Source organism: Arvicola amphibius, chromosome 4 (assembly GCF_903992535.2).
Source record: "Arvicola amphibius chromosome 4, mArvAmp1.2, whole genome shotgun sequence".
Lineage (NCBI taxonomy): Eukaryota > Metazoa > Chordata > Mammalia > Rodentia > Cricetidae > Arvicola > Arvicola amphibius.
This window is the reverse complement of record NC_052050.1, coordinates 104,444,225-104,468,128: the sequence shown is the minus strand read 5'-3', so window position 1 is coordinate 104,468,128 and position 23,904 is coordinate 104,444,225. Positions and strand designations below refer to the sequence as shown.

The 23,904-nt window shown below is 49.7% G+C and overlaps 1 protein-coding gene across 6 annotated transcripts in view; it reads right to left on the bottom strand.

Moving 5' to 3' along the window:
• Positions 1 to 1,326: 1,326 nt before the first annotated feature.
• Positions 1,327 to 23,904, bottom strand: part of Sugp2 (SURP and G-patch domain containing 2) — a 33,417-nt gene continuing 10,839 nt past the window's right edge. For 5 of the 6 annotated variants that reach the window (XM_038325185.1, XM_038325184.1, XM_038325183.1 and 2 more), the window contains 10 exons: positions 22,117 to 23,682; positions 17,111 to 17,231; positions 11,942 to 12,432; positions 10,374 to 10,485; positions 6,514 to 6,989; positions 5,240 to 5,301; positions 4,447 to 4,583; positions 3,692 to 3,812; positions 2,956 to 3,041; positions 1,327 to 1,561 (listed from right to left, as the gene is read on the bottom strand). In XM_038325185.1, coding sequence (XP_038181113.1) covers positions 3,692 to 3,812; positions 4,447 to 4,583; positions 5,240 to 5,301; positions 6,514 to 6,989; positions 10,374 to 10,485; positions 11,942 to 12,432; positions 17,111 to 17,231; positions 22,117 to 23,682 — 3,086 coding nt within the window. In that variant the 3' untranslated portion in view covers positions 1,327 to 1,561; positions 2,956 to 3,041. Of the gene's footprint in view, positions 1,562 to 2,955; positions 3,042 to 3,691; positions 3,813 to 4,446; positions 4,584 to 4,689; positions 4,805 to 5,239; positions 5,302 to 6,513; positions 6,990 to 10,373; positions 10,486 to 11,941; positions 12,433 to 17,110; positions 17,232 to 22,116; positions 23,683 to 23,904 lie in introns of those variants that run through there. The other variant, XM_038325187.1, reaches the window with a different exon arrangement.

Genomic DNA, 23,904 nt, shown 5'->3' with positions numbered 1-23,904 from the left:
ATAAGGGCTACACAGCGAAACCATCTTGAAAAAATAAAAAGACTAGCATTGTTGGGGTGAAATCTTCGGAGAAGTGTTACCCTATTGCAGCACACTTAGGCTGTGTTCCAGAGGTGGCTGACGGTGGACCCTTGCACTTGAACTTGGTGTGAGACCCAGGATGTACTGGTTTTGAAGACAAGGAGAGCAGCTGAGGTTTGGCACTGTGAAACGCTATGAGAGCTATTGATCAAGTGTAGCCCAGTTACAAGAGAAGAGCCCAGCAGCTGAGGAGCGAAAGTCAGCTGAAGCCTAGACGAGTTGTGTGCTGCAGAGGGCAGAGTTGAAGAAGGGACCAAGTCCTTCGGAGGAGCCCAGACACGGGACAAGGTGTTGTTCATACTTGGAGTTCAGTTTTGCCTCGGTTTTGTGCCCTGGTTCTTCCCACTTGAAGAAAATATTAATTTTTATTTTACCAGAGAGTCTGCTGTTGAGACAGGGTTTCTCCATGTAGCCCTGGCTGTTCTGGAACTCACTCTCCAGACCAGGCTGGCCTCAAACGCAAGAGAGCCATTTGCCTCTGCCTGCGAGTACTGGGATTAATGGCATGTGCCACCACTGCTCAGTGTTTAATTTTTTCTTTTTATTCTTTTTTACTTATTTTGTCCATTGGTATTTTGCTTGCATGTTATGTCTGTATGAGGGTGTCACATCCCTTAAACTGGAGCTATGAGCTGCCCATGTGAGTGCTGGGAACTGACCCAGGTTCCTCTACAGGAGCAGTCAATGCTCTTAATCTCTGAGCTATCTCTCAGGCCCTCAGAGACTCTGGATTTTATAAGGGCCTGTAGAGTACAGTGGGCCTGGGGAACAGCCATTGTCTGGCCTGGGGGAGATGTCATAAAGTCCAGGAGTAGCTTCATTGGTCCTGGACTGTCATCAAGCCCAAGGTGCCTGTTATTAGGGTGGAAGCACTCACCACTAGGGCTGGAGACAACTAGGGACACTTGTTACTGAATCTCGGTTGACAGACTGCTGTCACGCCTTGGAGTGTCTGTGTGAGGGCTGAACCTAGAGACAACTGTCATCAGCGCTACAGAGGCCCTTTACCTGTCAGGCCTAGGTCTGCGCTGTCACCTTTCTTGTCCTCCTCACATGACTGACTCTTTTGTTCTGTGGCTCAGGATATCCTCCTGCCTATTTCCCTAGTGCTGAGATTATAGACATAAGCCACTATATCTAACTCATTTCCTGTTCTTCCACACAGCGTATGATGTAACTCAGGCTGACCTCAGATGCCCAATGCCTCCCGGCAGGGGCCTCAGTGACTGCAGGGCGGGCCGGGCAGTGGGTCTGCTCCTCATTTATTCTGAGCACTTGACATGACAACACCATGACATCTTAGATCCTCACAAACACAACAACGTCCAAGTGTAACATCATCAGCGTTCTTTTGCGTTTTACCAGGGACCAGAACCAACCTTCACCAAGTACTTCCAGGAACAGGAGCATGCCAGAGCCACGGCAAGCCAGGCCAGCACAGCTTTTGGAATCCATGGCCCTTGTGGAAGTGACCCTGGAACTAGAATGACAGGAGAAACACTGTGACAGGGATAAGGCCACACATATGTGCATCAGGTATCTTCCATAGCCCTGCCCACAAAGCAGCCTGACTGGAGAGCAAGGTGGCCTGAGGAGAGTGAGGACAGCATGGTGTATGTGAGGAGGGTCACGACAGCTCACACAGACTGGTGTGAGGTACGTGCTCCCGCTCCCCACCACCTGCCCTATCCCCAGAAGAGAACCCAAGAATGACATTTCTCAGGCCGGGAGGCAGTCCCTGACAGTCTCAGTTCCAGGAGTGACAGGAGACTTGGCACCAGGGCCATATACTCGCAATTCCTTAATCATCTTGAAGACCCAAATGGATCAGCACAAAATGCAGATGCCTGGAGAAGTTGGAGAGATAAGCTGTGTGTGCTCCATTTGCAGAGCCCACCATGGGCCAGGGTCCTGCTCCAACCCACAGTCAACATGGAAGCTGCTAGAAAAGTGAAAGACAAGACCAGAGGACGAAGCTGCAGCCTGGGTCCCTGACCTGTTTTCTCCCACCCTATAGACTGGTTCATGGTCAGACTGTGACCCAGCTGCAGTGAAGCATCCTCATAGCTACAAAGACCTGTGAGTTGCCAAGACAAGAGAGCCAGGTGGGCCTGGGACTGCAGCAGCTATGAAGAAGGGGCACAGTGGGGCAACAGAAGCCGATACAACACAAGATCCTCCAGCTATGCTCATGGCTGACACCAGACCAGTGGTGGGAGGCTGGACCCCAGCAAGAGTATCAGCACAGATCAGGGGTGGCAGACATGGGCAGTGCTGGGCACAAGGAGGGCTCTGAGATAGTCGTTCATTGCAGCTGACAGTGCCCAGAAAGAGTCTACGGAAGGGCACAGCAGTGTCCCAGCACTGCCTGTGGGGCTGCACTAAGGCCAACAGTGCACAGGTTGGGGTTTTCCCCAGGAACAGAGACAAGCATGTGCTGGGCATGTAAGCTGTATTCATCTGGGGCTAAGATTTTGACAAGTCTCCCAAGACAGGGTCCTGCTACACAGCCAGGCTAGACTTTAACTTGTCCTAATCCCCCTGCCTCAGCCTGCAGAGCTCTCAGAAGTCTGCAGGAGCTGAGACACCATTGCTCAAAAGCAAGAATCCACACGGCTCCCTCTCCATCAGAGCCCAGATAAGCTCTGGAGACAGAAGGCAGGGCTCTCTCTGGAAGGTGGGGCTGTGTGGAGAACTTGCAGGGGAGCCAGGCCCTGGGCACTAAGGCTGAGGAGCTACCTACAAAAGAAGAACAAGATGAGGGACAGAGTCAAAAGCTAGAAGGCAAGGGTGCCTGAGAGCAGTTGCTGCAGTGTGCAGTGGCAAGGCCCGGTGGAACCTGACCCGGGGATGTGGAGCTGGCTGAGTACACACCGAGGCTTAGGCTGCAGGCGTCCGGGGCAGGGTACAGGAAGGGCAAGGCTGCTTCGAGGCTTATCTCTGTCGCCAGTGGCTCTGATCTAGTCAGGAAGAGAATGGCTGTTCAGAACTGAGTTTGGAGCATTGTGGGTCAAGAACCAAGAATGAGGGCTGGCGACAGGGCTCAGTGGATAAAGGTGCTTGACGCCAAGCCTGAGGCCCTGAGTTCAATCCCAGGGTCCTACATGGTGGAAGGAGAACTAACTCACAAGTTGTCCTCTGCCCTCCACACAGGCACCTCAAAACACCTGCTTCACATAAACACACAGTAAATGTTTTAAAAAGGGGAGGGGGGCAAGAGTGGGAAGGATGAGGCCTGTAGGCCTAAGGCCTTCACAAGAACAGCACTGCTGGAGGTCCACAGGAAGGAATATGTAGGCTGGGCAAGGTCATTAATCATCAAGTCTGTACTGGCTGCTTGACCCTGCAAGGGACTGTCAATTTTGAGAGAAACCTTGAGCAAGAACAGGCAGGGCCAAGGGTGGCCTACTCCCATGATAGCATGCTCAAAGCCCAGCGAGGCACTGGAGGTGAGATGGGAAGCCTGGGACCAGCAGGCAGCCCTTTCGTGGAGGGAAGTTTCCTCCTCTGCATGCCTGGACAGGAAGAGGGGCACAGGCAGGAAAAGCCCTTTGCCTCACTCAGACTTTTTCTGATGGCATCAGATGCTGGTCTGGGTCCTGGCACACACCTATTTGCTGGCTCGCTTGTGTCTGTACATCTGCATCATGCGTTGGCGGAAGACGTCAAACGTGTCTTCTTTCTGCTTCGGCCCGTCAGCCCCCAGGCCCTCTCCTTCTGAGAGAGTACCCCTGCAGAGAAGAGACAACAGTCAAGGATCACGGGACACAGACACCTAGAAAGCAAACAGTCACAGGGCTGGGGCATGGCTCAGTGACAAAGTGCTTGCCATGCATGGTAAGGCCCAGGGCTCTCTCCCTAGCATAGCAAAAATCAAACAAGGAAAACACAAGTCACAAGCCACAGTGGAAAAGAAAAAGAAAAACTAAGGCTACTAGCTCATGTGAACATGGCCTGGAACTCAATCCCCTTCCTGCCTCAGCGTCCCAAGAGTTGGGGTCACAGAGGAGTGCCAGGCCTGACTGGAGCCTTCCATGGGTTTGCTGCTGACACAAGAAGATGCCGCATGCAGGAGTGTACTGGCACTGAGTGACATGCCCTCTAGAGTTGAGGATCTGTGTCCCCACCTTGGCAGCCTGTAATGGCTTCTATAAACACCTGTGCCATAACTACCAGAAATGGTGCTTAGATTCCAAGGCTATGAACGTCAGGTCAAAAGCTGTCCAGATCTATAGAGGAAGGAGTTGGCCACACCTGTGCACCCAAATGAGCAGCTAATTAAAAACAAATGACCCAGCTATATGTACATTGTGGCTTAGCCCCAACACAAGGCACCCAAGGGTCCACCCCACAGCCATGCCATACATGCTGACGGGCTCACGGATGCCCTTCCCAAGGGAGCCCAGGCCATGGCCTTCCTTCCAGCCCATCTTCTGCAGCATCTGGAAGCCCAGGTTCTTGTCTGTCAGCTTCTGCTGGGCAAACTCCAGGTCCTTGGGTTTCTGAAGAGAAAGAGGCAGGGGTGGGTGGACCAGTCTGCTCCAGCACGCACTGGATCCCCAAATGCTGTCCTAACCCCAGATGCCTGGGATGGTGAGCCCCACTCACCTCCAGCTTCCCTGTAACATCCCTGGGGGTGGGACTTCTTGAGGCCAGATCCCTTACCCCAGGGTCAGAACTGGCACCTGGCAGTGGTGCGGCATGCTGCTGCCCTGTGCTGAGCCTGTGAGGGAAACCCTGTGAGGAGGGCAAGGCCCAGGCCAAAGGCTCAGCAGGAATGATTGAGCAAGAGACCTGTGAGGACGAGTGGCCTCTCCAGTGAGTGGACCAATCACTGCTCTCCTGTGCACTGCACAGTTTATATTGTAGGGCTGAATCGGGCGTCTCCAGCCCAGCTTCCTGGAGGCAGGGACACAGGCATGTCCATGCCTGGCTGCTGACTTGGGGATGGGGCTTGCTGTGATGCCTGGGCCAGCCTGGAACTCCTGTACATAAGTAACCATCCTGCCTCAAGCCACCTGAACACCTGGGATACAAGGGCATGCTCCACACCCAGCTCTGCAAAGTGTCTGAAGGTTCATCATAAGCAGCACCAAGTGTACCAATCCAATCTTGCTCCTGCAGGGGCTAGGGAGTGTCACTATGCAGTCACACACACCTTCTTTTTGGCTATGGGACGACCCCGAGGCCTGTCGTAGGCGATTCGAACTGGTTCATGGACTGGAAGACAAAAGGAGAGAGCTGTCCACACTGAACATTTGCCCCATGTCCTTAGAGACAGAAAGAAATGCTGTCTGGTGAAGACACAGTCCACATCAGGCAGCTCCTGGCTCCCTTCCCACCGCCAGCTCTCCAACATTCTATGTCTGCTGAGCTGGGCTGCATATGGCTGTGATATAAGAGTGCTGGCCTGCACAGGATCTACTGCTTGGGCTATTTCACGTGGCCACAGGAACTCTTTTGCTGCAGGCAAGTCACATCAGTACTGCATTCTTCTAGTTCCATCAAGAGGACACCAGAGGGGCAGTTTCAGGAATCCTATCAGTTGAGAACTTGAACTCAGGAGAGTACCAAGTGCTCATCATGGAAGTCACTGAAGACAATGCAGAGCTGTCTCACTAATGCCCAAGGCACTAAGGCATCTGAGGTAAGACAGATGTACTTCCTGGCAAGAAGCATGGTTCAGCTCCCCCATGCACCAAGATATAGGACACAAGGGTCATAGCTGGGCTAATGGCCATCCACTAACAATGCTAGGGACACATAAGGTGTGTCCAAGGACACTAAGGTGACAGGGTCACACAGAGCCTGCAAGGTCCAACGGCTGCAGTCCTCCCACCTTCACTACAGATATGGGAACCTTTGGGGACTCAGAAGCTAGGTGTGTCTCAAGGTGGAAAGGGGTGGGATGAGCGTCTAGCAGAGCCCAGTGGTGACAGAGCCCAGCAGAAGAGAAGGGGCTCTTTGTAAGCTCCCCTTACTGGACATGTGGATCTTGTGCTAACACCTGGGAGGGCAGTGCACAATGGTTAAAAATACTTTCAAATCAAAGCATAGGTTCAGTACCCTGCAGCCATGGCCTAGCTGGGCTCCCCTGCCAACATTACACACCAAGGAGAACTTGGTCATGGTAGCACACCTGCAGTCTAACCTCGTGGGAGCTGGGCAGGAGGATTATTGTCTAAGGCCAGCACAGGCCACACATGTATGTTCTGTCTCAAAGAAAACCACCACAAAAATCCAACAACACACTCAAATCCTAAGCCCTGAGAGCAAAAAACCCCATGCACTGTGCCAGGCACTTAGGATCCATCTTTACACACAAGGCCAGCAGGCGTTAAGAGGAAGCAGGGTGACTGGCTGCTACTGGCACATCTGGAATGGTCCCTGGGCGTGCTACCTTCTCCCTCACAGGACTCTGGGGGCACTCACCCTTTGACTCCTGGATGAGACACACCCTCTTGGGGGCAGGAATCATGCCGACTTTCAGTGACTTGCTGCTGATTCTCTTCCTGGGGAAGCAGCTGCCGGAGGAGGCCTGTGACAGGCCAGGGGTGCTGGCCTGGTCTTCCCTAGACCCCTCTCCAGGAATGCTGTCAGTGGGGGAGCTGCCCTCGGAGCCTGGACACTTGGCAGTTCTTGCCTGTGGTCTGAGGGTACAGGCCTCCTCTCCGCCCTCATCCTCCTCGTCCTCTTCCTCCTCCTCAGGCAGCACCTCAGGGCCCTCCAGTGTAGCCTCCTGCTGGGAACGCCCCTCTTCCGGTTCACCCTCACCCTCCTTTCGAGTTGTGGGGCTCTGCACTGAGTTCCCCGCCTCACCAGTAGACTGGAAGGAAATGGATGGGCACAGTTCCAGCACCTTCTCCCGGTAGAACTTGAAGGCTGAGCTGCTCTGGTCGTGCAGGAACCTGAGAATAAAATGCATTGCTGCAGAGCACAGAGGCAGCAGCAGGACATGATCTCTGCATGGCCACGCTATGGCTTCACAGCCCGCCTAATAGGAGACAGACCGTTGAGGATTAGGACTAGATGAATCTAATAATCTTCCCTGAAGTTCATCAAGACAGGATGCTCATACAACATTCATGAGCCTCCACCCCCATTCCATCCCAAGAACCTCAAAAAAAAAAAAAGTTTGCGAGGCAGCTCAGCCAGTAAAAACACTTGCTACACAAGTGCCTGAGAATTGAATTTGGTTCCCAGAGCAAATAGACCGCTCAGACTGTTTCCTCTGACCTACATAACTGTGCGTGTGCATGCGCGTGGTCACACATACTCTTAAAAAGAGATAAATCTTAAAAATAAAAAAAAAAACAAAACAAGGTGGAAAGGCAATTGGGGAAGGACATCCCAGCATCAACCTCCGGCTTGTATGTCCATACAGAAAAATACATCAACCCTCATGGACACACACACATAATACCACACAGGCGCGCACGCACGCGCGTGCGCATACACACACACACACACTCTAACAGGTACAAAGTGACTGGCAGTGACAGTGGATGTGAGAGCTGGCAGGCAGAAGCAGTGGGAATGCACACAGGGCGACTGTCAGCTTGGCTTGGGGGGCAGAGCTGAAGGGCTGTGGGGCAGCAGGTGGGGAAAGCCTGCTGCAGAGCATGTGCACACCAGCCACAGGGGACTCATGGAACAGAAGGAGAAGGAAGGCTGCTGGTAGCACATCATAGGCTCTTCTGCTCCTGGCCTCCAGAAGCCTGCTGTGCCTCTTGGCCTTGCCACTAACTGGGAGAAGTGAAGCCAGATTGATCACAAACTGGTACCTCAGAAGCCATGACCCCAAATCAACCATCCCTCCTGTATGTTATTTGTGTACTTTTCTGACACGGAGGAGGGGCAGGACCTAGCACAGGTCTCAAGGGAGGTTCCCCTCATGAACACAGACACACAGTTATTGGACAGCCTTGTTAAAAGAGTATCATGACTGACACTGGACTGGTGAGGGACTCAAAGTCAGTCAGGAGAACACACACACAGGTGGGAAAAGAAGAGAGGCCTTGTTAGGAATTTTTTCTAATGCGAGCTCTCTGCCGACGTAAAAATCCCAATCAAGCCAAATCACAACAAGCCAAATTAAAAAATATCCAGGTTTAATGGGATTCCTGACCACCAGGGGGAAGGAAAAGAGACCACCTGATTCTCCTTTGGGAGCTATCTAAAATACCGCAGGGAGCGTTCAGGACTGGCATGCTGGGATTTGGAGTTCAGACCAATACAACTCTCAGGCCTGGGGGCTGGGGGCTACGATCCCAATTTAAGAGGCCTGGAGACATTTTTTGCAGTGCTGGGCAAGAGCAGCTGAGCCAGTGTTTGGCACTGGGCTGTGCAAAGGGGGCAATGACAGATGTACACACAAGATGGCTTCCGGTTGCTGAGAAGCGCAAGTGGGAAAGTCAGACTCCTCTAGGTGATTTTTACTTTAGAACAAAATGGATTAAAAATTCCAACTGGACCAGGCAGTAGTGGTGCACACCTTTAATCCCAGCACCCAGAAGGCAGAGGCAGGTGGATGAGTTTGAGGCCAACTTGGTCTACAAAGCTACATGGAGAAACCCCATCTCAAAAAAACCCAAAACCAAATCAAACCAAACCTTCAGCTGGGCATAATGTTGCATACCTTTAACCCCAGCATTCAGGATGCAGAGGCATCTGTGATTCTGAGGTCAGCTGGTCTAATAGTGAGTTCCAGCCAGCCAAGGCTGTACAGTAAAGACCCTGTCTCAAAAGCAAAACTCAAACTTCTCCCCTTACCATTTCCCCACAAATTCAAATATGGGGACCAGCAACACGGCTCAGGGGATATGGTACTGCCTGCCTCCAAGCCTGACAACCTGAATTTGATCCCTGGACACACATGGTCAAGAAGAGAACAACTCCTGCAAGCTGTCTTCTGACCTCTACACTTCAAATGTGGCATGCACTCATCCACCACAAAGTAAATAAACAACGTAAAAAACAAACAAATCCCACTGGGGTCTGGGTATGGGGCTCAGTGGATAGGAGTGTTTGCTGTGCAGGAGCCAGAGTGCCAGAACAGCAAATGTTCCTTTCAAACTGTCATCTACACTGAATTAGAAAAAAGGCCCAAGTAAAGGGCTGATACAAAGCATCAGCGAGCACAGGCCAGCAGCCCTGGCGGGATGTGGCTCTGAGCATGGAACCCCAGAGGCAGGTGGATGAGTTTCAGGCCAACTTGGTCTACAAAGCTACATGGAGAAACCCCATCTCAAAAAAAACCCAAAACCAAACCAAACCAAACCTTCAGCTGGGCATAATGCTGCATACCTTTAATCCCAGCATTCAGGATGCAGAGGCATCTGTGATTCTGAGGTCAGCTGGTCTAATAGTGAGTTCCAGCCAGCCAAGGCTGTACTCCTCCCCAGGGAGGAGTCAGTCTAAGCAAAACAGTCAAGGGTCAGGGCTGAGGAGTGTAGGACACAGCATGGACACACCAGGCCCAGGCAGCCAGAGCAGCATGATTTCTTTGCACAGGACTTGTAAGTTCTTTAAGATATGCAAGCCAGCCTGTCTACCTTCTGTCCATCCTTCTGTTCTGTGCTTTTTGAAGCAGGACCTCAAATTCCCTATGGATCAAGAATGACCTTGAATTTTCCGCCTCCACCTTCCAAGTGCTAGCAAGACTACTGTGCAACATCATGTAGCTCACCCGGTGTTGGGAACATATACACCAGAGCTCTGTGCATGCCAGGCAAGAAGTCTACCAACTGAGCTCTAGCTCTGGCCCAAACCTGCATGCTTCCAACTATACCCCAGTGCAGCAACACGGACAGACTCAGGCCTCCTGTACCCAGCAAACATCCAACTGCATTTTCAGTCAGACCATGACACAGCTCTCCAACAAGCAGGAGGAAAGCCAAGTGCCAGGCTTGGTCCTGGGAACACATGGGTACAGTGGAGGTTGGGAGATCTCACAGGTTCTCTGAAAGAGCCGAGGAGAACCTCCATCATAGAGGCCTTCCACCACTAAGTTAGAGTTCCCTCAGCAGCTGGGGCTCTTCAGGGCTGGTTTCTGGATTTTTCTCTGACGACCTGTGGTGAGGCACATGCACAAATGCTGCTGGTGTACCCAGTCTTTGTGTGAGGACTGAGGGACAAGAGGGCAACGGGTCTCCTGGTGATCTAGGTGAAGGCTGACCCACAGGATGTCAGTGCTGGGCCAGGCTCAGCTGAAGGCGTTAAGTCCATCCTGCCGGCTCAGTGTGTGGCTGGGGGTGGGAGTGGGGGGCATTGTGTGGGTACAAGGCACATACCACAGGTCAGGGTTGTCGGTGCTGTTCTCTATGCTGAACTGCTCAATCTCAGGGCCCACCTGAGCCACAAATCTGGCCAACTTCTCAGCAGTCTCCATGGTCTTTGGATCCACTACAAAACAGAAAGCAGTGGTTGTGGCTCTTAGACTGATTCAAGCCACCTACCCTTGGTCCTTCCCTGCACCACATGACTCTGGGGTCCTCTCCTTGTTCCAATTAGTCAACAAGCAGACAGTGGCAGAAGCATGTTCAGGGGAACAGGCACACGGCTGCCAAACTGTTGCTCAAACTCTCAAAGCTCAGGTCAGCAGACGCCCTGCCAGCAGCTCAGGACACTGCTGGAGCAGCCAGGAGCAGAGAAACATGGCATGGGCACTGTGCAGTCTGCACGTGTTCCACTGCAAGCTATTTAGCACTGGGCAGAGGACAGGTAAGCTGCTGGTGGCCACATGGGCCATCATTAACCTCAAACGTGGGCAGGGGCAGAGTGACACAGAAGGCATCCAAAGAAACACCATGGGGGGCTTGGGCTGCATGGGCCCTGCACCTGTAGATTTGACAAGACCAGGTTGAAAATGCCTGCAATGGTCTTGGGGTACAGCTTGGGGGTGAGTGTTTGCCTAGTAGGCCTGTGGCCCTGCACTCAATGGCCAGCATTGCTGAACACAGACCAATGAAGTCACTTAGCAATTGCCTCTATCCGTTCCTCACATTCTTAATCCCTCCTAAATAATATAGAAGTATTTCTGCAGATTATTATTATCGTTATCATGATTATTATTATAAGAGACAAGGTCTCACATAGGTGAGGCTGACCTTGAAGCCCAGGTCCTCCTGCCTCTACCTTCCAAGTGCTGGGATGACAGGTGTACCCCACAACAGCCAGTCTCCTGTAGTGTGAGTGTTGGGCTAGTTGTTGTAAGCAAGCTAGACAAGATGAAAATGTAGTACAGACCAGGCAGAGGGACAAGGATGCAGCAGGTCAGTGGCTGTAAGTTCCAGTCCAGTCCCAGCTATATTATAGTGTGTGCCAGGCCAATCAGGACTAGTGAGTGAGACCCTATCTCAAACAAAGTAACCTCTTGCAGGTCATTGTGCCATATGCCTTTAATCTCAGCACTTAAAAACAGAGGCAGGGAGAGCTCTGTGAGTTCGAGGCCTGTCTGGTTACATAGTGAGGTCCAGACCTATATGGAAAGATCCTGTCTCAAAACTCTCACAAACATCCAAAAAATATGCAAAGCATCAAGAGCGTGTGTGCTGGTTCTCTGAAAACTGTGTCCTTCTTCACAAAACTTTTGCCTCAGTGGACTCTGGCACATGTGAGGGTAACTGTGGTGCAAGAGACCCAGCAAGGACCTGGACAGCACTTTTGTCACCTGGATCAAGGAGTTGGGGCTCAGGAGTAACATCAAGGACAGCATGGCCAAGTGTCCATCCTGTTCAAATTCTTTTGGCTACTCCAGCCTGCCACCTGGCCTTGATTCCTGAGTACCTGGCACCCCCATCCCACCATCCCAAGGGACCCAGATGAGCATGGTGACAGGAGGGGTAGGGTGAGCACCTACCATCAGCAGAGGGGCAGGGAGAAGAGGACGGCAGGGCTCCCGAGTCATCCCCTGCTGTTGGCCGAGGAGATGGGCCCAAGGCTCCAGGGCAGGAGGGCTGAGGATGGGGTTTGGCAGGTTCTGGTAGGCAGTCCTGGGCAGCATCACTTGAGTCCCGTGGTGGTGGCTTTACCTGTAAGGAGCCTGCTGCAGTCTGGCGGCCACGGTGCCTCTGCTGAGTGCCTGAGGACAGGGATGTGTGCTGGGCAGTGGTAGCTTTCTTGGCCTTCAGGCCTCGAGGACCCTGAGAGCGAAGCAGCCGCCTGCGCTGCCACGGGAGGAGTCTACGCTTGAGACTTCGCACAGCTTGTGCATACAGCATAGCACGCACTGCGCACTGTGCTGGTGTTGGCCTCCGTTCCATGATGGGCCAGCTGTGGTTCAGTCGCTGTGACTCTGCCAACTTCAATTTGTAGTACTTATATTCCAGGCTGTTCTCATCAGACAGAAACCTGCCAAACAGACACAAGCAGGGTACTGGGAGAGCAGTACTGTGCTCAGCAAGGCATAGCTGCCCTCCTAAGTGTGGCGCCTGCACCCTCTATTGTCCAGGTGCCTCAAGAAAGTCAAAAGCTTTGATCCACCTGGGTTTATTCTTAATCCTAACACTGGGGAGGCTGAAGCAGGAAGACTGCAGAGAATTTGAGACCATTATCTTTTTATTTGTTTGTAGCCCAGGCTGGCCTCAAAGTCAGAGATCCACCATCCTCTACCTCCAGAGTACTGGGATTAAAGGTGTGTGAGAATTGGTTGGTTCTTTCTTGACTTTGGTCAGCTCAGAGCAGGACTGCAGGGCAGACAGAGGAGCACCCTTCACATGGCTAGGTGGTCGAGTGCTTCCAGAGCTTTCTGTGTGCCAGTGACGTAGGCGTGGCAAGACTGAGGAGAGTCTGATGCCCTAGGGACAGCTGAACACACCAGGCTGCGGTGGTCACCTCACTGCCTCCCTCACGTACAGGGTGTCAAATCTCTGCTGGATGTGAAACCACAGAAGGAATGGGAGCTTGTGTCCTCCAGTTTGACCTGGCATTTGTAGTGGAACTCTATTAGAAGCATGGTATCTAGGGTAAACATTAGAATGAAATAGTTTGTTTCTAGAAGTACCTAGATCTTGAAGAAAACATTATAGAAGATGGTGGTTGTTTTCTGTTATCTATAAAGTTATTCTGAAGGAGTTTTATAGCCTTTGCATGACTTTGGTCACAAGACTATCCTGGCATACCTGGAGAACCTTGCAAACAGCGCACAGTAAGGACTGAAGCTGCAGGGCTATGATGCTTTCCTTCAGAAAACATATTAGATCAATAGCTTTGGTATGAGGAACTTCTGCCCATAAAACCACCTTTGTGTAACCTCATAAGTGTGCTTCTGCACAGTGTTTGAGCTTCAGCTCTTCAAGACTGGTCCTCCCTGTTGCCACAGAGCCTTAACTACATTCTTGAGTGACCCTTTTTCTTTGATTGTCCCATACAACATGGAACCCCTGGCAGGCATTCAACAGTTCATAAAACAAAAATGAAACACAATAATAAACACACACACAAACAACTATCACAGGTTCCTCGACACCGAGAAGGTATGCTGCTTGGGAGTCAACTAAGCCTGGCTGTAACATAGAAAGAGAAGGAATTCCTGTCACTTTTGCCCCTTATCAATGTAGTCCAACAGCTATGGACACAGTCACACTGTCTCCAGTGTTTCCAGGAAGCTGAAGACCATGTAAAGCACACAGGAGGGTGGATGAGGTGGCACACTTGGGATGGCCAAGGCAGAAGGATCTCAAGTTCCAGATAAGCCCAGACTATACAGACTCTCAAAAATCAAAGTAAAACCATGTGCTGGAGATGTGTTTCATGCAGGCAGTACACTATTCTGCACAGAGCACTGAACAGCCAGATTTTAGTATCCAGAGGTCTGGACCAGCCCTTTGCTGATACTGGAGGTGACAACTAAAGAGCCCTAGAACAGCGATTGAGTTTCCCAAATGCTGAGGGAACCATTGGCAAAGCCCTACTATCATTACAAGTTAGAAGTCATGTGAGAGCCAACAACAGAGAGAAGCATAGACTAGACACCTGTGTGTGCTTCTCCCCTGCCACCCCAGCACTAAATCTGGAAGGACAGCCAGAGTTCAAGGTCAGCCTGGCTACTTTCTAAGTCTGAGCCAGACTTGCGGAGAGTGAGAGTCCATTAAGAAAAACAAAAACGAGAACAAAACACCAAGCCTGAGTATGGCTCAAGGGTAGATCATTTGCCCAGCGTGTGAGGCCACTATGGGTCCCATCCCAGTGTTACTCTACAGAAAGAAGAAAATGTGGTCACTGTCATAAGTACTGTGTGGTGGCTTAAATAATGGCTCCAAAAGGCTCATATAGTTGAATGTTTAATCAGCAGGGAGTGGCACTGCTTGAGAAGGATTAGGAGATGTGGATTTGGAGGTATGTCACTAGGGGTGGGCTTTGAGATTTCAAAATCTCAAGGCAGATTCTGTGGCGGTTTCTTCCTGTTGCCTGTGGATCAGGATGCAGAACTCTCAGTTCCTTCTCCAGCATCATGTCTGCCCACACACTGCCATACTTCCTGCCATGATGACAATGGACTAAACCCCTGAAACTTTAAGCCAGCCCCAATTAAGTGTTTTATAAGAGTTAGTGTGGTCAGCCAGGCAGTGGTGGCGCATCTCTTTAATCTGAGCATTTGGGAGGCAGAGACAGGTGGATCTCTTTGAGTTTGAGGACAGCCTGGTCTACAGAGCAAGTTCAAGGACAGGTTCCAAAGGTACATAAGAGAAACCTTGTCTCGAAAAACAAAAAAACAAAACAACCACAACAAAAAAAAGGTTGGGATGGTCATGGTGTAGAACACTGACTAAGACAGAAGCAGGCGCCAGGAGTGGGGTGTTGATATGATGGTCTGATCATGCTGCTTATTGGTAGGACAGGGACTTTGGGACCGTGGATTAGGAAAGCAATTGAATGCTTTAATCAGGACTTAATGAGACAAACTAGTAGAACAGAAGACAGATGTAGGATGGTCTGGCTCAAGAAGTTTCAGAGGGGAAGATTATTATTAAGTGGCCCAGAGATTGCTCCTGTGATATTTTGGTGAAAAATGTGGCTGCTTTCTGCTCTTGTCAAAAAATCTACTAGAGGCTAAATTGAAGAGTTTTGGATTAATGGTTTTGGCAAAGGCTATTTCAAGACAGCCTAGCATGACTGCGTTCTGTGGTTATCATTAGTGGTCACTCTTATGCAGATCTATAATGAAAATGAGCAATCCGAGCAAGGAACATGCAAACTGGACAGTTTGAGGAGAAAAGGAGCACCAAGAAGTACAATGGTGCTAAGTCCTGTGTTCAAGGAGATAAAAAGTTTAAAAGACCGGGTAGTGGAGGCACATGTTTTTAATCCCAGCACTCAGGAGGCAGAGGCAGGTGGATCTCTGTGAGTTCGAGGCCAGCCTGGTCTACAGAGCAAGTTCTAGGATAGATCCCACAAGTACTAAGAGCTACAGAGGAACCCTGTCTCAAAATACCAAAACAAAACAGAAAAAGTTTAAAGGGAATAATGAACTAAGGGCCAGACCCCACTCAACTAAGCTTCCAACTTGTAAAACAAAATTAAAGAAAAGTTAGGGTCAGTTGTAATATTGCTCACCTTTAATTCCAGCACTGGGGAGGCAGAGGCTGGAAGATCTGAGTCTGAAGCCAGTCTAGTCTACAAGGTAAGTTCTAGGACAGCTACATTTAGGCTGTGAGGAAATCAACTTATGAAAAAGAATTAAATAAAAGTTTAAGCAGGGGAGGACACCACTGAAAAGAGAAAGCTGATGAAAATGTATTTGGACCAAGAAGCCATATTTCAGTTCCAGCAAGCACAAAAGCTTGGCAGTTTCAGCCATATGGTTCTGGCTTTAGAGTCAAGATACAAGAAAGGAATTGTGGAATCTCCCTCCACAGCTAGGGAAAGCCAGAGGCTAGGCATGTATCAGGTGTGTCCCTGCATGTAGGCCCAGAGAAGTCACTAAGTGAACTGTACCCTAACTAGGTTCTGGGCCATTAATAGCAGTTCCTGTCTCATGGTTCTGGTGCTGTCTCCACTTGAGAGCACCCACTATGCATACATATCCTACACTAAATCTCCTCTCTCATTACTCTGTCTGTCAAGATGGGCACCTCTCCTTCACAGTGGTTCCCCTCGAATCTTAGCTTTCTCAATCAATGCCTATTTCCAAAGTGGTGATCATCAGCTGCTAGGTGATGCCCAGTGTACATGCGGCAGAGGCAGTCCTCTTAGGACCATGTCCCTTCAGTAAAGTCACCCCTAGGTCCTATACCTGAGTGCCTTCTTACCAAGCGGTCTCAGCTTTCCTCATGAATCTAAGGCCATGTGGCCTCCTCCCCTGCTTAACACTGGCTGAAGCTAAAGCCCCACATTTGATTTCTGCTCCAGCTCACTTCAGCTGCGTATCATGTAAGTACAATGCTTCTAAATGTAAACAGAATATATTCACAATGTAAAGCAAGAATGGTCACAGAGCAGCTCACATACAGCCAGTATGGAGTCACAGAATGTTTAAAATACCACTGAGCAACCAGGGCTGGGACAGAAGGATCCCCTCAACCCAGAAGTCTGAGCAGAGCTTGGGCCACAATGTAAGACCCCATCTGCTACAATTAAAAAATAAGTAAAAAGGCTGGGCGGTGGTGCACGCCTTTAATCCCAGCACTCAGGAGGCAGAGGCAGGAGGATCTCTGTGAGTTTGAGGCCAGCCTGGTCTATAAGAGCTAGTTCCAGGACAGGCTCCAAAGCTACAGAGAAACCTTGTCTCAGAAAACAAACAAACAAACCAAAAACCAAATCAAAACCAAACCAAACAAAAAATAGAGGCTGGAGAGATAGCTCAGCTGTACTTGGTGTTTCTAGAGGACCCAGCTTCAATTAACAGCACCCAGTTCAAAACGGTAATTCAAACTTTCTCTAACTCCAGTTCCTGAGTATCTGACACCCTCTCTGGCCTCTTTAGACACTGCATGAACATGGTATACAGATATACATGTAGGCAAAACACATATTTTCTTTAAATAAGAACATGTCATTAAAAAAAAAAAGACAAAATAAGCATGCCTACCAGTAAGCAGGGTCCTGCAGAAGTAGTGTTCTCTCCCTGGGTGACAGCCTGCCTTGGATAACACGCATGACAAGCTGGTCAATGGTGTCCACCACCCTGTGATCCGCCCGCTGGGGGACTGCTGCAATACACAGAATGGATGCTGTAAAAACCAGTGGACCACTCAGGCCTACAGACCAGGACAGTGACCAAGAGGGCAGCATAAAAGCCCAAGCCATCAGCAACTGGAACCTTCAATCATGGGACGCTGGTGTTGAAAAGATGGAGACCTGGGTGAAATAGAAAATGTCCTTCTGAGCCGGGCGGTGGTGGCGCACACCTTTAATCCCAGCACTTGGGAGGCAGAGGCAGGCGGACCTCTGTGAGTTCACGGCCAGCCTGGTCTACAAGAGCTAGCTCCAGGACAGGCCCCAAAGCTACAGAGAAACCCTGTCTCGACAAAGCAAAAAGTCCTTCTGAAAGATGTCCTGCTCCAGCCATAAGTAGTGAGTCCCTTGGCTGCACACGGAGCGAGGTGGAAGCTCAGGAAGGAAGCTGGGTAAGCAATGACCTGCTTACCTGTATACAGGCTGCTTTAAGCCTGATGGCTTGAGTATTAACCCAGAAAACAGGTGCATATGAGATGTAGCAAGAGAAAGAGGTGCCATTGTGTCCCTGTGGCCACAGCTTCTCAGGAGGTCAAGCAGCAGGACTGTCCGACCCCAAGAATTTCCAAACAGCCTGGACAACATAGTAAGACTGTTTCAAAACAAACAACAAACCCTGGGGTCACAGAGATGGCTCAATAGCTGTGTATGCATGAGGACCCAAGTTCAGATCCCCAACACCCAAATAAAAAGCTGGGTGTCTAACCCCAGTGCTACGGGAGGTGGCAACTGGAGGATAGCTGGAGCCTGCTGGTCAGCAGCCTACTTCCAGGTTCAGTGAGAGACGCTGTCTCAAGGGAATAAGATGGAGAGTGATAGACAGGACAGCTGATATCCTCCTCTGGCCTGTACATTCCCATATATACCACATACTCATATAATATACTCATACATATGTAAACACACACACACACAAAACACCCAAACCCAACCACCACTGATGGGGCTGAAAAGATGGCTCAGTAGCTGAGAGCGCTTACTGCACAACCACAACGATCCCAATACCCACAGGTAAGCTGGGTTGGTCTTGTGCATTACTATCTATGTGCATGTAGATATATCTGGTACGTGTTCATATGTGCCTAAATGGGGAGACCAAAGGATGCTGGGTGTCCTATCCTGTCACTCTTCACCTTTACTCTTGAGACCATCTCATTCATTGAACCTAGAGATAGGCTGGTGCTGGTGGCCATGTCAGAGGAGTAGCAGATGGAAATTGACTTCAGGGGATTGGCCCACCAGGAAACAAAACCCTGATGGGTAAATCTCGGATAGACAACGTCCCCAGAACTTTGGCCCCAGAATGTTTCTTGCTACTGCTGTGTCTTTGCATGTTTGCCGCCACTATTTTTCTCTGGTGTCTGGGGTATAGTGTGAATGGGCATAGGGAGCGCTCCAGTGCCTTTAATGAAATATGATAATCTCTTGGAAATATCTGTTCTAGTAGGCATTTTTACCTGTAGATTATTATAAAGATGATTTCCTCTTAAGCGGTACTGTTTAACTGAAGCAATGATTTTATACAATAATAGTGTTTAAATAGAATTTTGATTATTGGGGGTTTTTAATAAATACAGTAAGAGATTATGATAAAGTGGAAAAATTAACATAGGTAAAGGTAGGATAAAATGTTGCACCTGCCTATGATAAAATAGAAGCTGCAGAGGATTAAAAAAAAAAAAAAAAAAAAAAAACAAAACAAGGGCTGGGCAGTAGTGGCACACACTTTTAATCCCAACACTGGGAAAGCAGAGGCAGGTGGATCTCAGTGAGTCAGAGGCTAGCCTGGTCTATAAAGCAAGTTCTAGGACAGCCAGGGCTACACAAGGAAACCGTGGCTCTAAAACAAAAACAAAAACCAAACCAAACAAACAAAAATCCCAACCCAATCAAATAAAAAAATTAACTGATTTGTGAAAGCAAGTGTGCCTATCATGGAGCAGATAGCAGAAGAAAGCTTACGGTGTCTGTCTTCTTCCTCTACCATGTGGGTCATAGGGACTGAATTTAGGTTTATCTTATGTCTGTGGACTACTTGTATATCTGATTCCCACGGAGTTACAGTTGTGAACAGCCATATGAGCAGCCAGTGCTCTTAACTGCTGAGCCACCTCTCCAGTATCCCCTCTTCTTTTCTGAGTCAAGCTCTTGCCATGCAGTACCCAGGCTAGCCTCAAGCTTGTAGCCATCCTGTCTCTCTTGGCTTCCAGGCTAGGGTGACAGGCCTGTCCCACCATGCCAAGGTCAAGTAGCATTGAGTGTTTGTTGTAGGAATGGGGTACACTAGCTAAAGCAGCTGGGTAATTCTAGTGGGCCACGGTCTATGGCTGGTCACACAACTGTGTACTCAGTGCAGAGGCTGCCAAAGACACATGTCCAGCTCTGCTTCAGAAACCTTTACTACGAAGCAGTGAAAGCCCCTGTGGACAAAGCAGGGTAATTTACACATGGTGGGCAACTTGATGTAGTGAGAGCTACAGAAACTCAGATAAGCAGCGACACCATGCCTCCCAGCATATGGGGAAGTTGACGCAGGGAATTGAAAACTTAAGGCTAGCTAGCCTAGGCTACATATCAAGACCATATTTTTTTTTCGAGGCAGGGTTTCTCTGTAGTTTTAGAGCCTGTCTCTTGTAGACTAGGCTGGCCTCAAACTCACAGATCACCTGCCTCTGCTTTCTGAGTGCTGGGATTAAAGGCGTGTGCCACCGCTACCTGGCTCCAGGACCCCACCTTTAAATAAATAAAAAGACAAATGAAGGGCTACAGAAGTTAGTGGTGCTTGCTGGTACTCTTGAGGACTGGAGTTCGGATCCCAGCACCCAAGCAACAAGCCGATCTCCTCACATACCTGTAACCCCAGTTCAGTGATCTGATACCAGCTTCTGGCTTCTGTTCTCATATACTCAAACTTATGGACACGTACAAATAAAAACTTAAATCTTTCTGGGTGGAGCCTGTGCACACCTTTAAATCCAGCACAGAGGCAGGTGGATTTCTCTGTATTTGAGAGCACCTGGTTCCAGGTCATTTGGGGCCACATAAAAGAACTAAAACAAACAAACAAAAAAATCAAGCAGGTAGTGGTGGTACACACCTTAAATCAGGGAAGGCAGAGGCAGGTGGATCTCTGCATTCCAGGCCAGCCTGGTTTACAAAGAAAGACAGTCAGGGCTAGACAGAAAAACCCTGTCTTGAAAAACCAAAACCAACAACAACAAACCAAAACCAACCTAAAAAGAGAGCATGGCAAGTAGCCACACCCTCAGGTTAGTGTGTCTGCTGTTGCAGTGCCTCGGTCCCTGCCTGGAAAGGGGATCCCAAGGTCTTAGACCTTTCCTCCTCTACCCATAATACCTGGTTCTTGCTACCTTCATTTCCCCCTTAGCTTAGGGAATGGGAAGAGAAATGCATTCAGACTGCACCGGAAAATTTTCTTCTTAGAAGTGGTCATGGCCACTCATCTGTGTTGGGACATCTACTGACTGGTACAATGAGGGCTCCATAAAGGGGAGCGCAGAGCTGACATTCCCTGGGCTAGAGGTAATGTCAGAGGAGAGAAAAGATGGGTGCCATGTCCTCTGATGCCTGGGAAGACTGGGTGTGACAGCACGCAGCTGGGAGCAAAGGAGGAAGGGAGAGAGAAACCAGGTAGTTTCCATCCCTTCCTCTGGCCAACACCAGAGCTGTTGATGACTCTGAATCAGGTGAGAGGCACCAGCACCAGCTGGAAAGACTTGGCTGGTCCTTTACACCCCTCAGTATTCTAACCACCTTTCCCACGCCTGGGCACAGGGTGACTAGGTCTTGATGTCCTGTTTTCCCCGCCTTCAGTGACACCTCGTGACATGGTACTTCAGAACATGGCATCCTAGCCTTGTTGAAAGGGGGTTGTGCATTGTTCCTAGTGAGGGCCAGCCAGTTTTCCATCTGATTCAGTGGGTACTGTACTCATCTAGCATGCACAAAGCCCTGGGCTCCATCCAGAACCTCAGAAAGCAGAGGAGGTGGTACACGCCTGTCTTCTTGGCACTCAACAGTGGAGGCAGAAAAATCAGAAGTTCAAGGCCAGTCTGAACTACATGAGACTCTGCCTCAAAACCAAGGGTAAATATTGGGTCCTTGACTTCGAGTCTCAGCATTTTAAAAAAAGTGTATAAAAACCTCAGAGAGGAGCTGGAGTGATGGCTTAGTAATAAAGAGCACATGGTGCTCTTGCAAAGAACACGAGTTCTGTTCCCAGCACCCATGTTGTGCAGCACATAACTGTTATATATAACTCCAGCTCCAAGGAACCAGGCATCTTCATCTGACCTCTACCAGTTCCTGCACGTATATAGTGTACATACTCAGGCATATGTACGTATGTGTGTAACTACGTATACATATAAATGTTAAAATACACACACACATATATATATTAAAATACACACATATATGTATATATATATATACACATAATTATATCTTTTCAATATCAAAGAGATGGTCTAGATGGACAACATCTGTTACCTTGCAACAACGAGGACCTGTGTTTGATCTCAGGTCTGATATAAAATGCCACCTATGATGGATGATGCATGCACACACTACAACCAGGAAGGCGGAGTGAGGAGGCCCCCGGGCCTTGATGGTCATCCTGTCTAGCCTCACTAGTGAACTTCAGGCTCAGTGAGACCTGTTTCAAAGGTGGTGTACAGTCTTCCTGAGAATCAACATCTGAGGCTGTCTTCTTCTAGCCTTTGCACACACACATGCTCTGGTACTCAGGTATACACCCACCCACATACATACACACACACCATGAATATAAATACTGTAATTTGGCAGTGATGATGTTGTTTAAAAAGAAATCTTTACCTTGGCTCAGAGTGCTTGCAGCCCAGGGCTGAGATGTGGTTTTCTGTTCTCGGGGCTCTACGGGTACAGCCTTCTTAACCTGGAGAGGATATCCACTGGCCATGAGCCAGGCCTTCAGATGGTCTATGTACTCCCTTCCAAACAAAGTGGAGTCCTCAAAGTTTGGGAAGGAAGCAGGAGATGGAGCAATGTCCTGGAGGCCCACAGCTTCTAAGATCTTCTCCTGCCTGAAGGAGGAGGCCAAGGAGAAGGTCTGGCCTAAGAGTGCCAGGGACTTCCTACACAGAGAGTTGGTGGTCTCCAGGGCCACAGCCAGGTCCAGTGGGCTCGTGAGGGTCTTCATCTTGATGTTGAGCTCGTAGGCATTACAGGCCATGAGCAAGGGTGTGACGCCCTTCAGCAGCCTGTCCTGGAGCCGCATGATGTACTTGTCGAAGGGCTTGATGATCTCGAAGAAGCAGTTTTTGGTCTTCACAGCACCTTTGTCTAAAAGCATGTTTAAAAACTCATTATCAACTCGGGGTGTCTTCAGAGCAGAGTGCTTTAAAAACTTGATAGTAAAAAAGCAGAAATCTCTGTGTTCTGGTTTCAAGGAGCATTTGAAGGAGGCCAGCATCTTGGCACAGGTCTCAGTTTCCAATTCAAAGAGAGTCTGGAAGAGCTGGGAGAACTTGAGGTCATCCTTGATGGTGTGGAACCCCGCCCACTTGATGATCTCTATGCCAAACCTTGAGAACACATCTGTCTTGTCCACAGCATCAAAGCCCAGCTTCCTTCTGGGGAAGCTGAGGGTCCTCAGGTCCAGGCCCAAGGGGATCTTCAGAGCAGCGAACTGGATTTCATCCAGCCCTGGATTTGTTCCAAGGGTCACATCAGGACTTGAGGTGGCTTTCTGGATTTGGTTAGTGCCCTGAAGTTTGGAAGTAAGACGACTGACAACAGGCATTTTCTTCGTGGTCATGCTTTTCAGCGTAATAAGCTTTTCAACACCCTTTGCTGCAAGCAGGCCTTGAGTGTCCCCCTTTCCTAGAAGAGTGACTTCCTGGTCAGCCATGTTTAGAGACCGGCCTCTGGCCAGGACTTGCCCACTGCCTCTAGACACAGAGTCCACCTCCCCACGATGGTCCAGGTCATAATCCCGACTCTCCTTCTCCAACCGCCTGGAGGAGGCTAAGTCCCCCAACACTGAAGACCCAAAACCATACTCCTGTGACCAGGAGGATTCTTGGGAAACTGGGTGGCCCAAGTCTTGCTCCCAAGAGCCACGGAGTGCAAGCTTCCAGTCCTGAGAAGGAAAATGTCCCAGTTTCCGGTGGCTAAAACTTTGGTCTCGGGAGTCAGTGTGGGCCACTTCCAGATCCCGACCACATTCTTTGCGAAGATAGCTGTCCTCGCCGACGGACTGGTTGCTGGATCTGAAGGAGGGTCCCGCAAACATGTCACCTCTCATGCCCTCTCTCCCCAAGTCTAATGAGTACACTCCAGATCCACTGGCAGAGAACCTACTGTCACTGTGAAGGTCCTCATAGACATCTGCTCTGGCTCTTGAGCCTGTCCTTATGAGATCTGAAATAAATGGTCACAGACAAACAGAAGGCACTTTAGAGCATGGGCTGCAGGGGAATAGCCCACACACCAGCCAACACAAGTGCTTTATAATCCCAAGTGTGAGGTGCAAACTCAGTCTGCTGCCAACACTGTTTAAAATGTGTAAAGAGGCATCAGGATGGCTCAGAGAATAAAGTGCTTGACATGCAAGTATGAGGACATGAGACCAGAGCCCCAGAA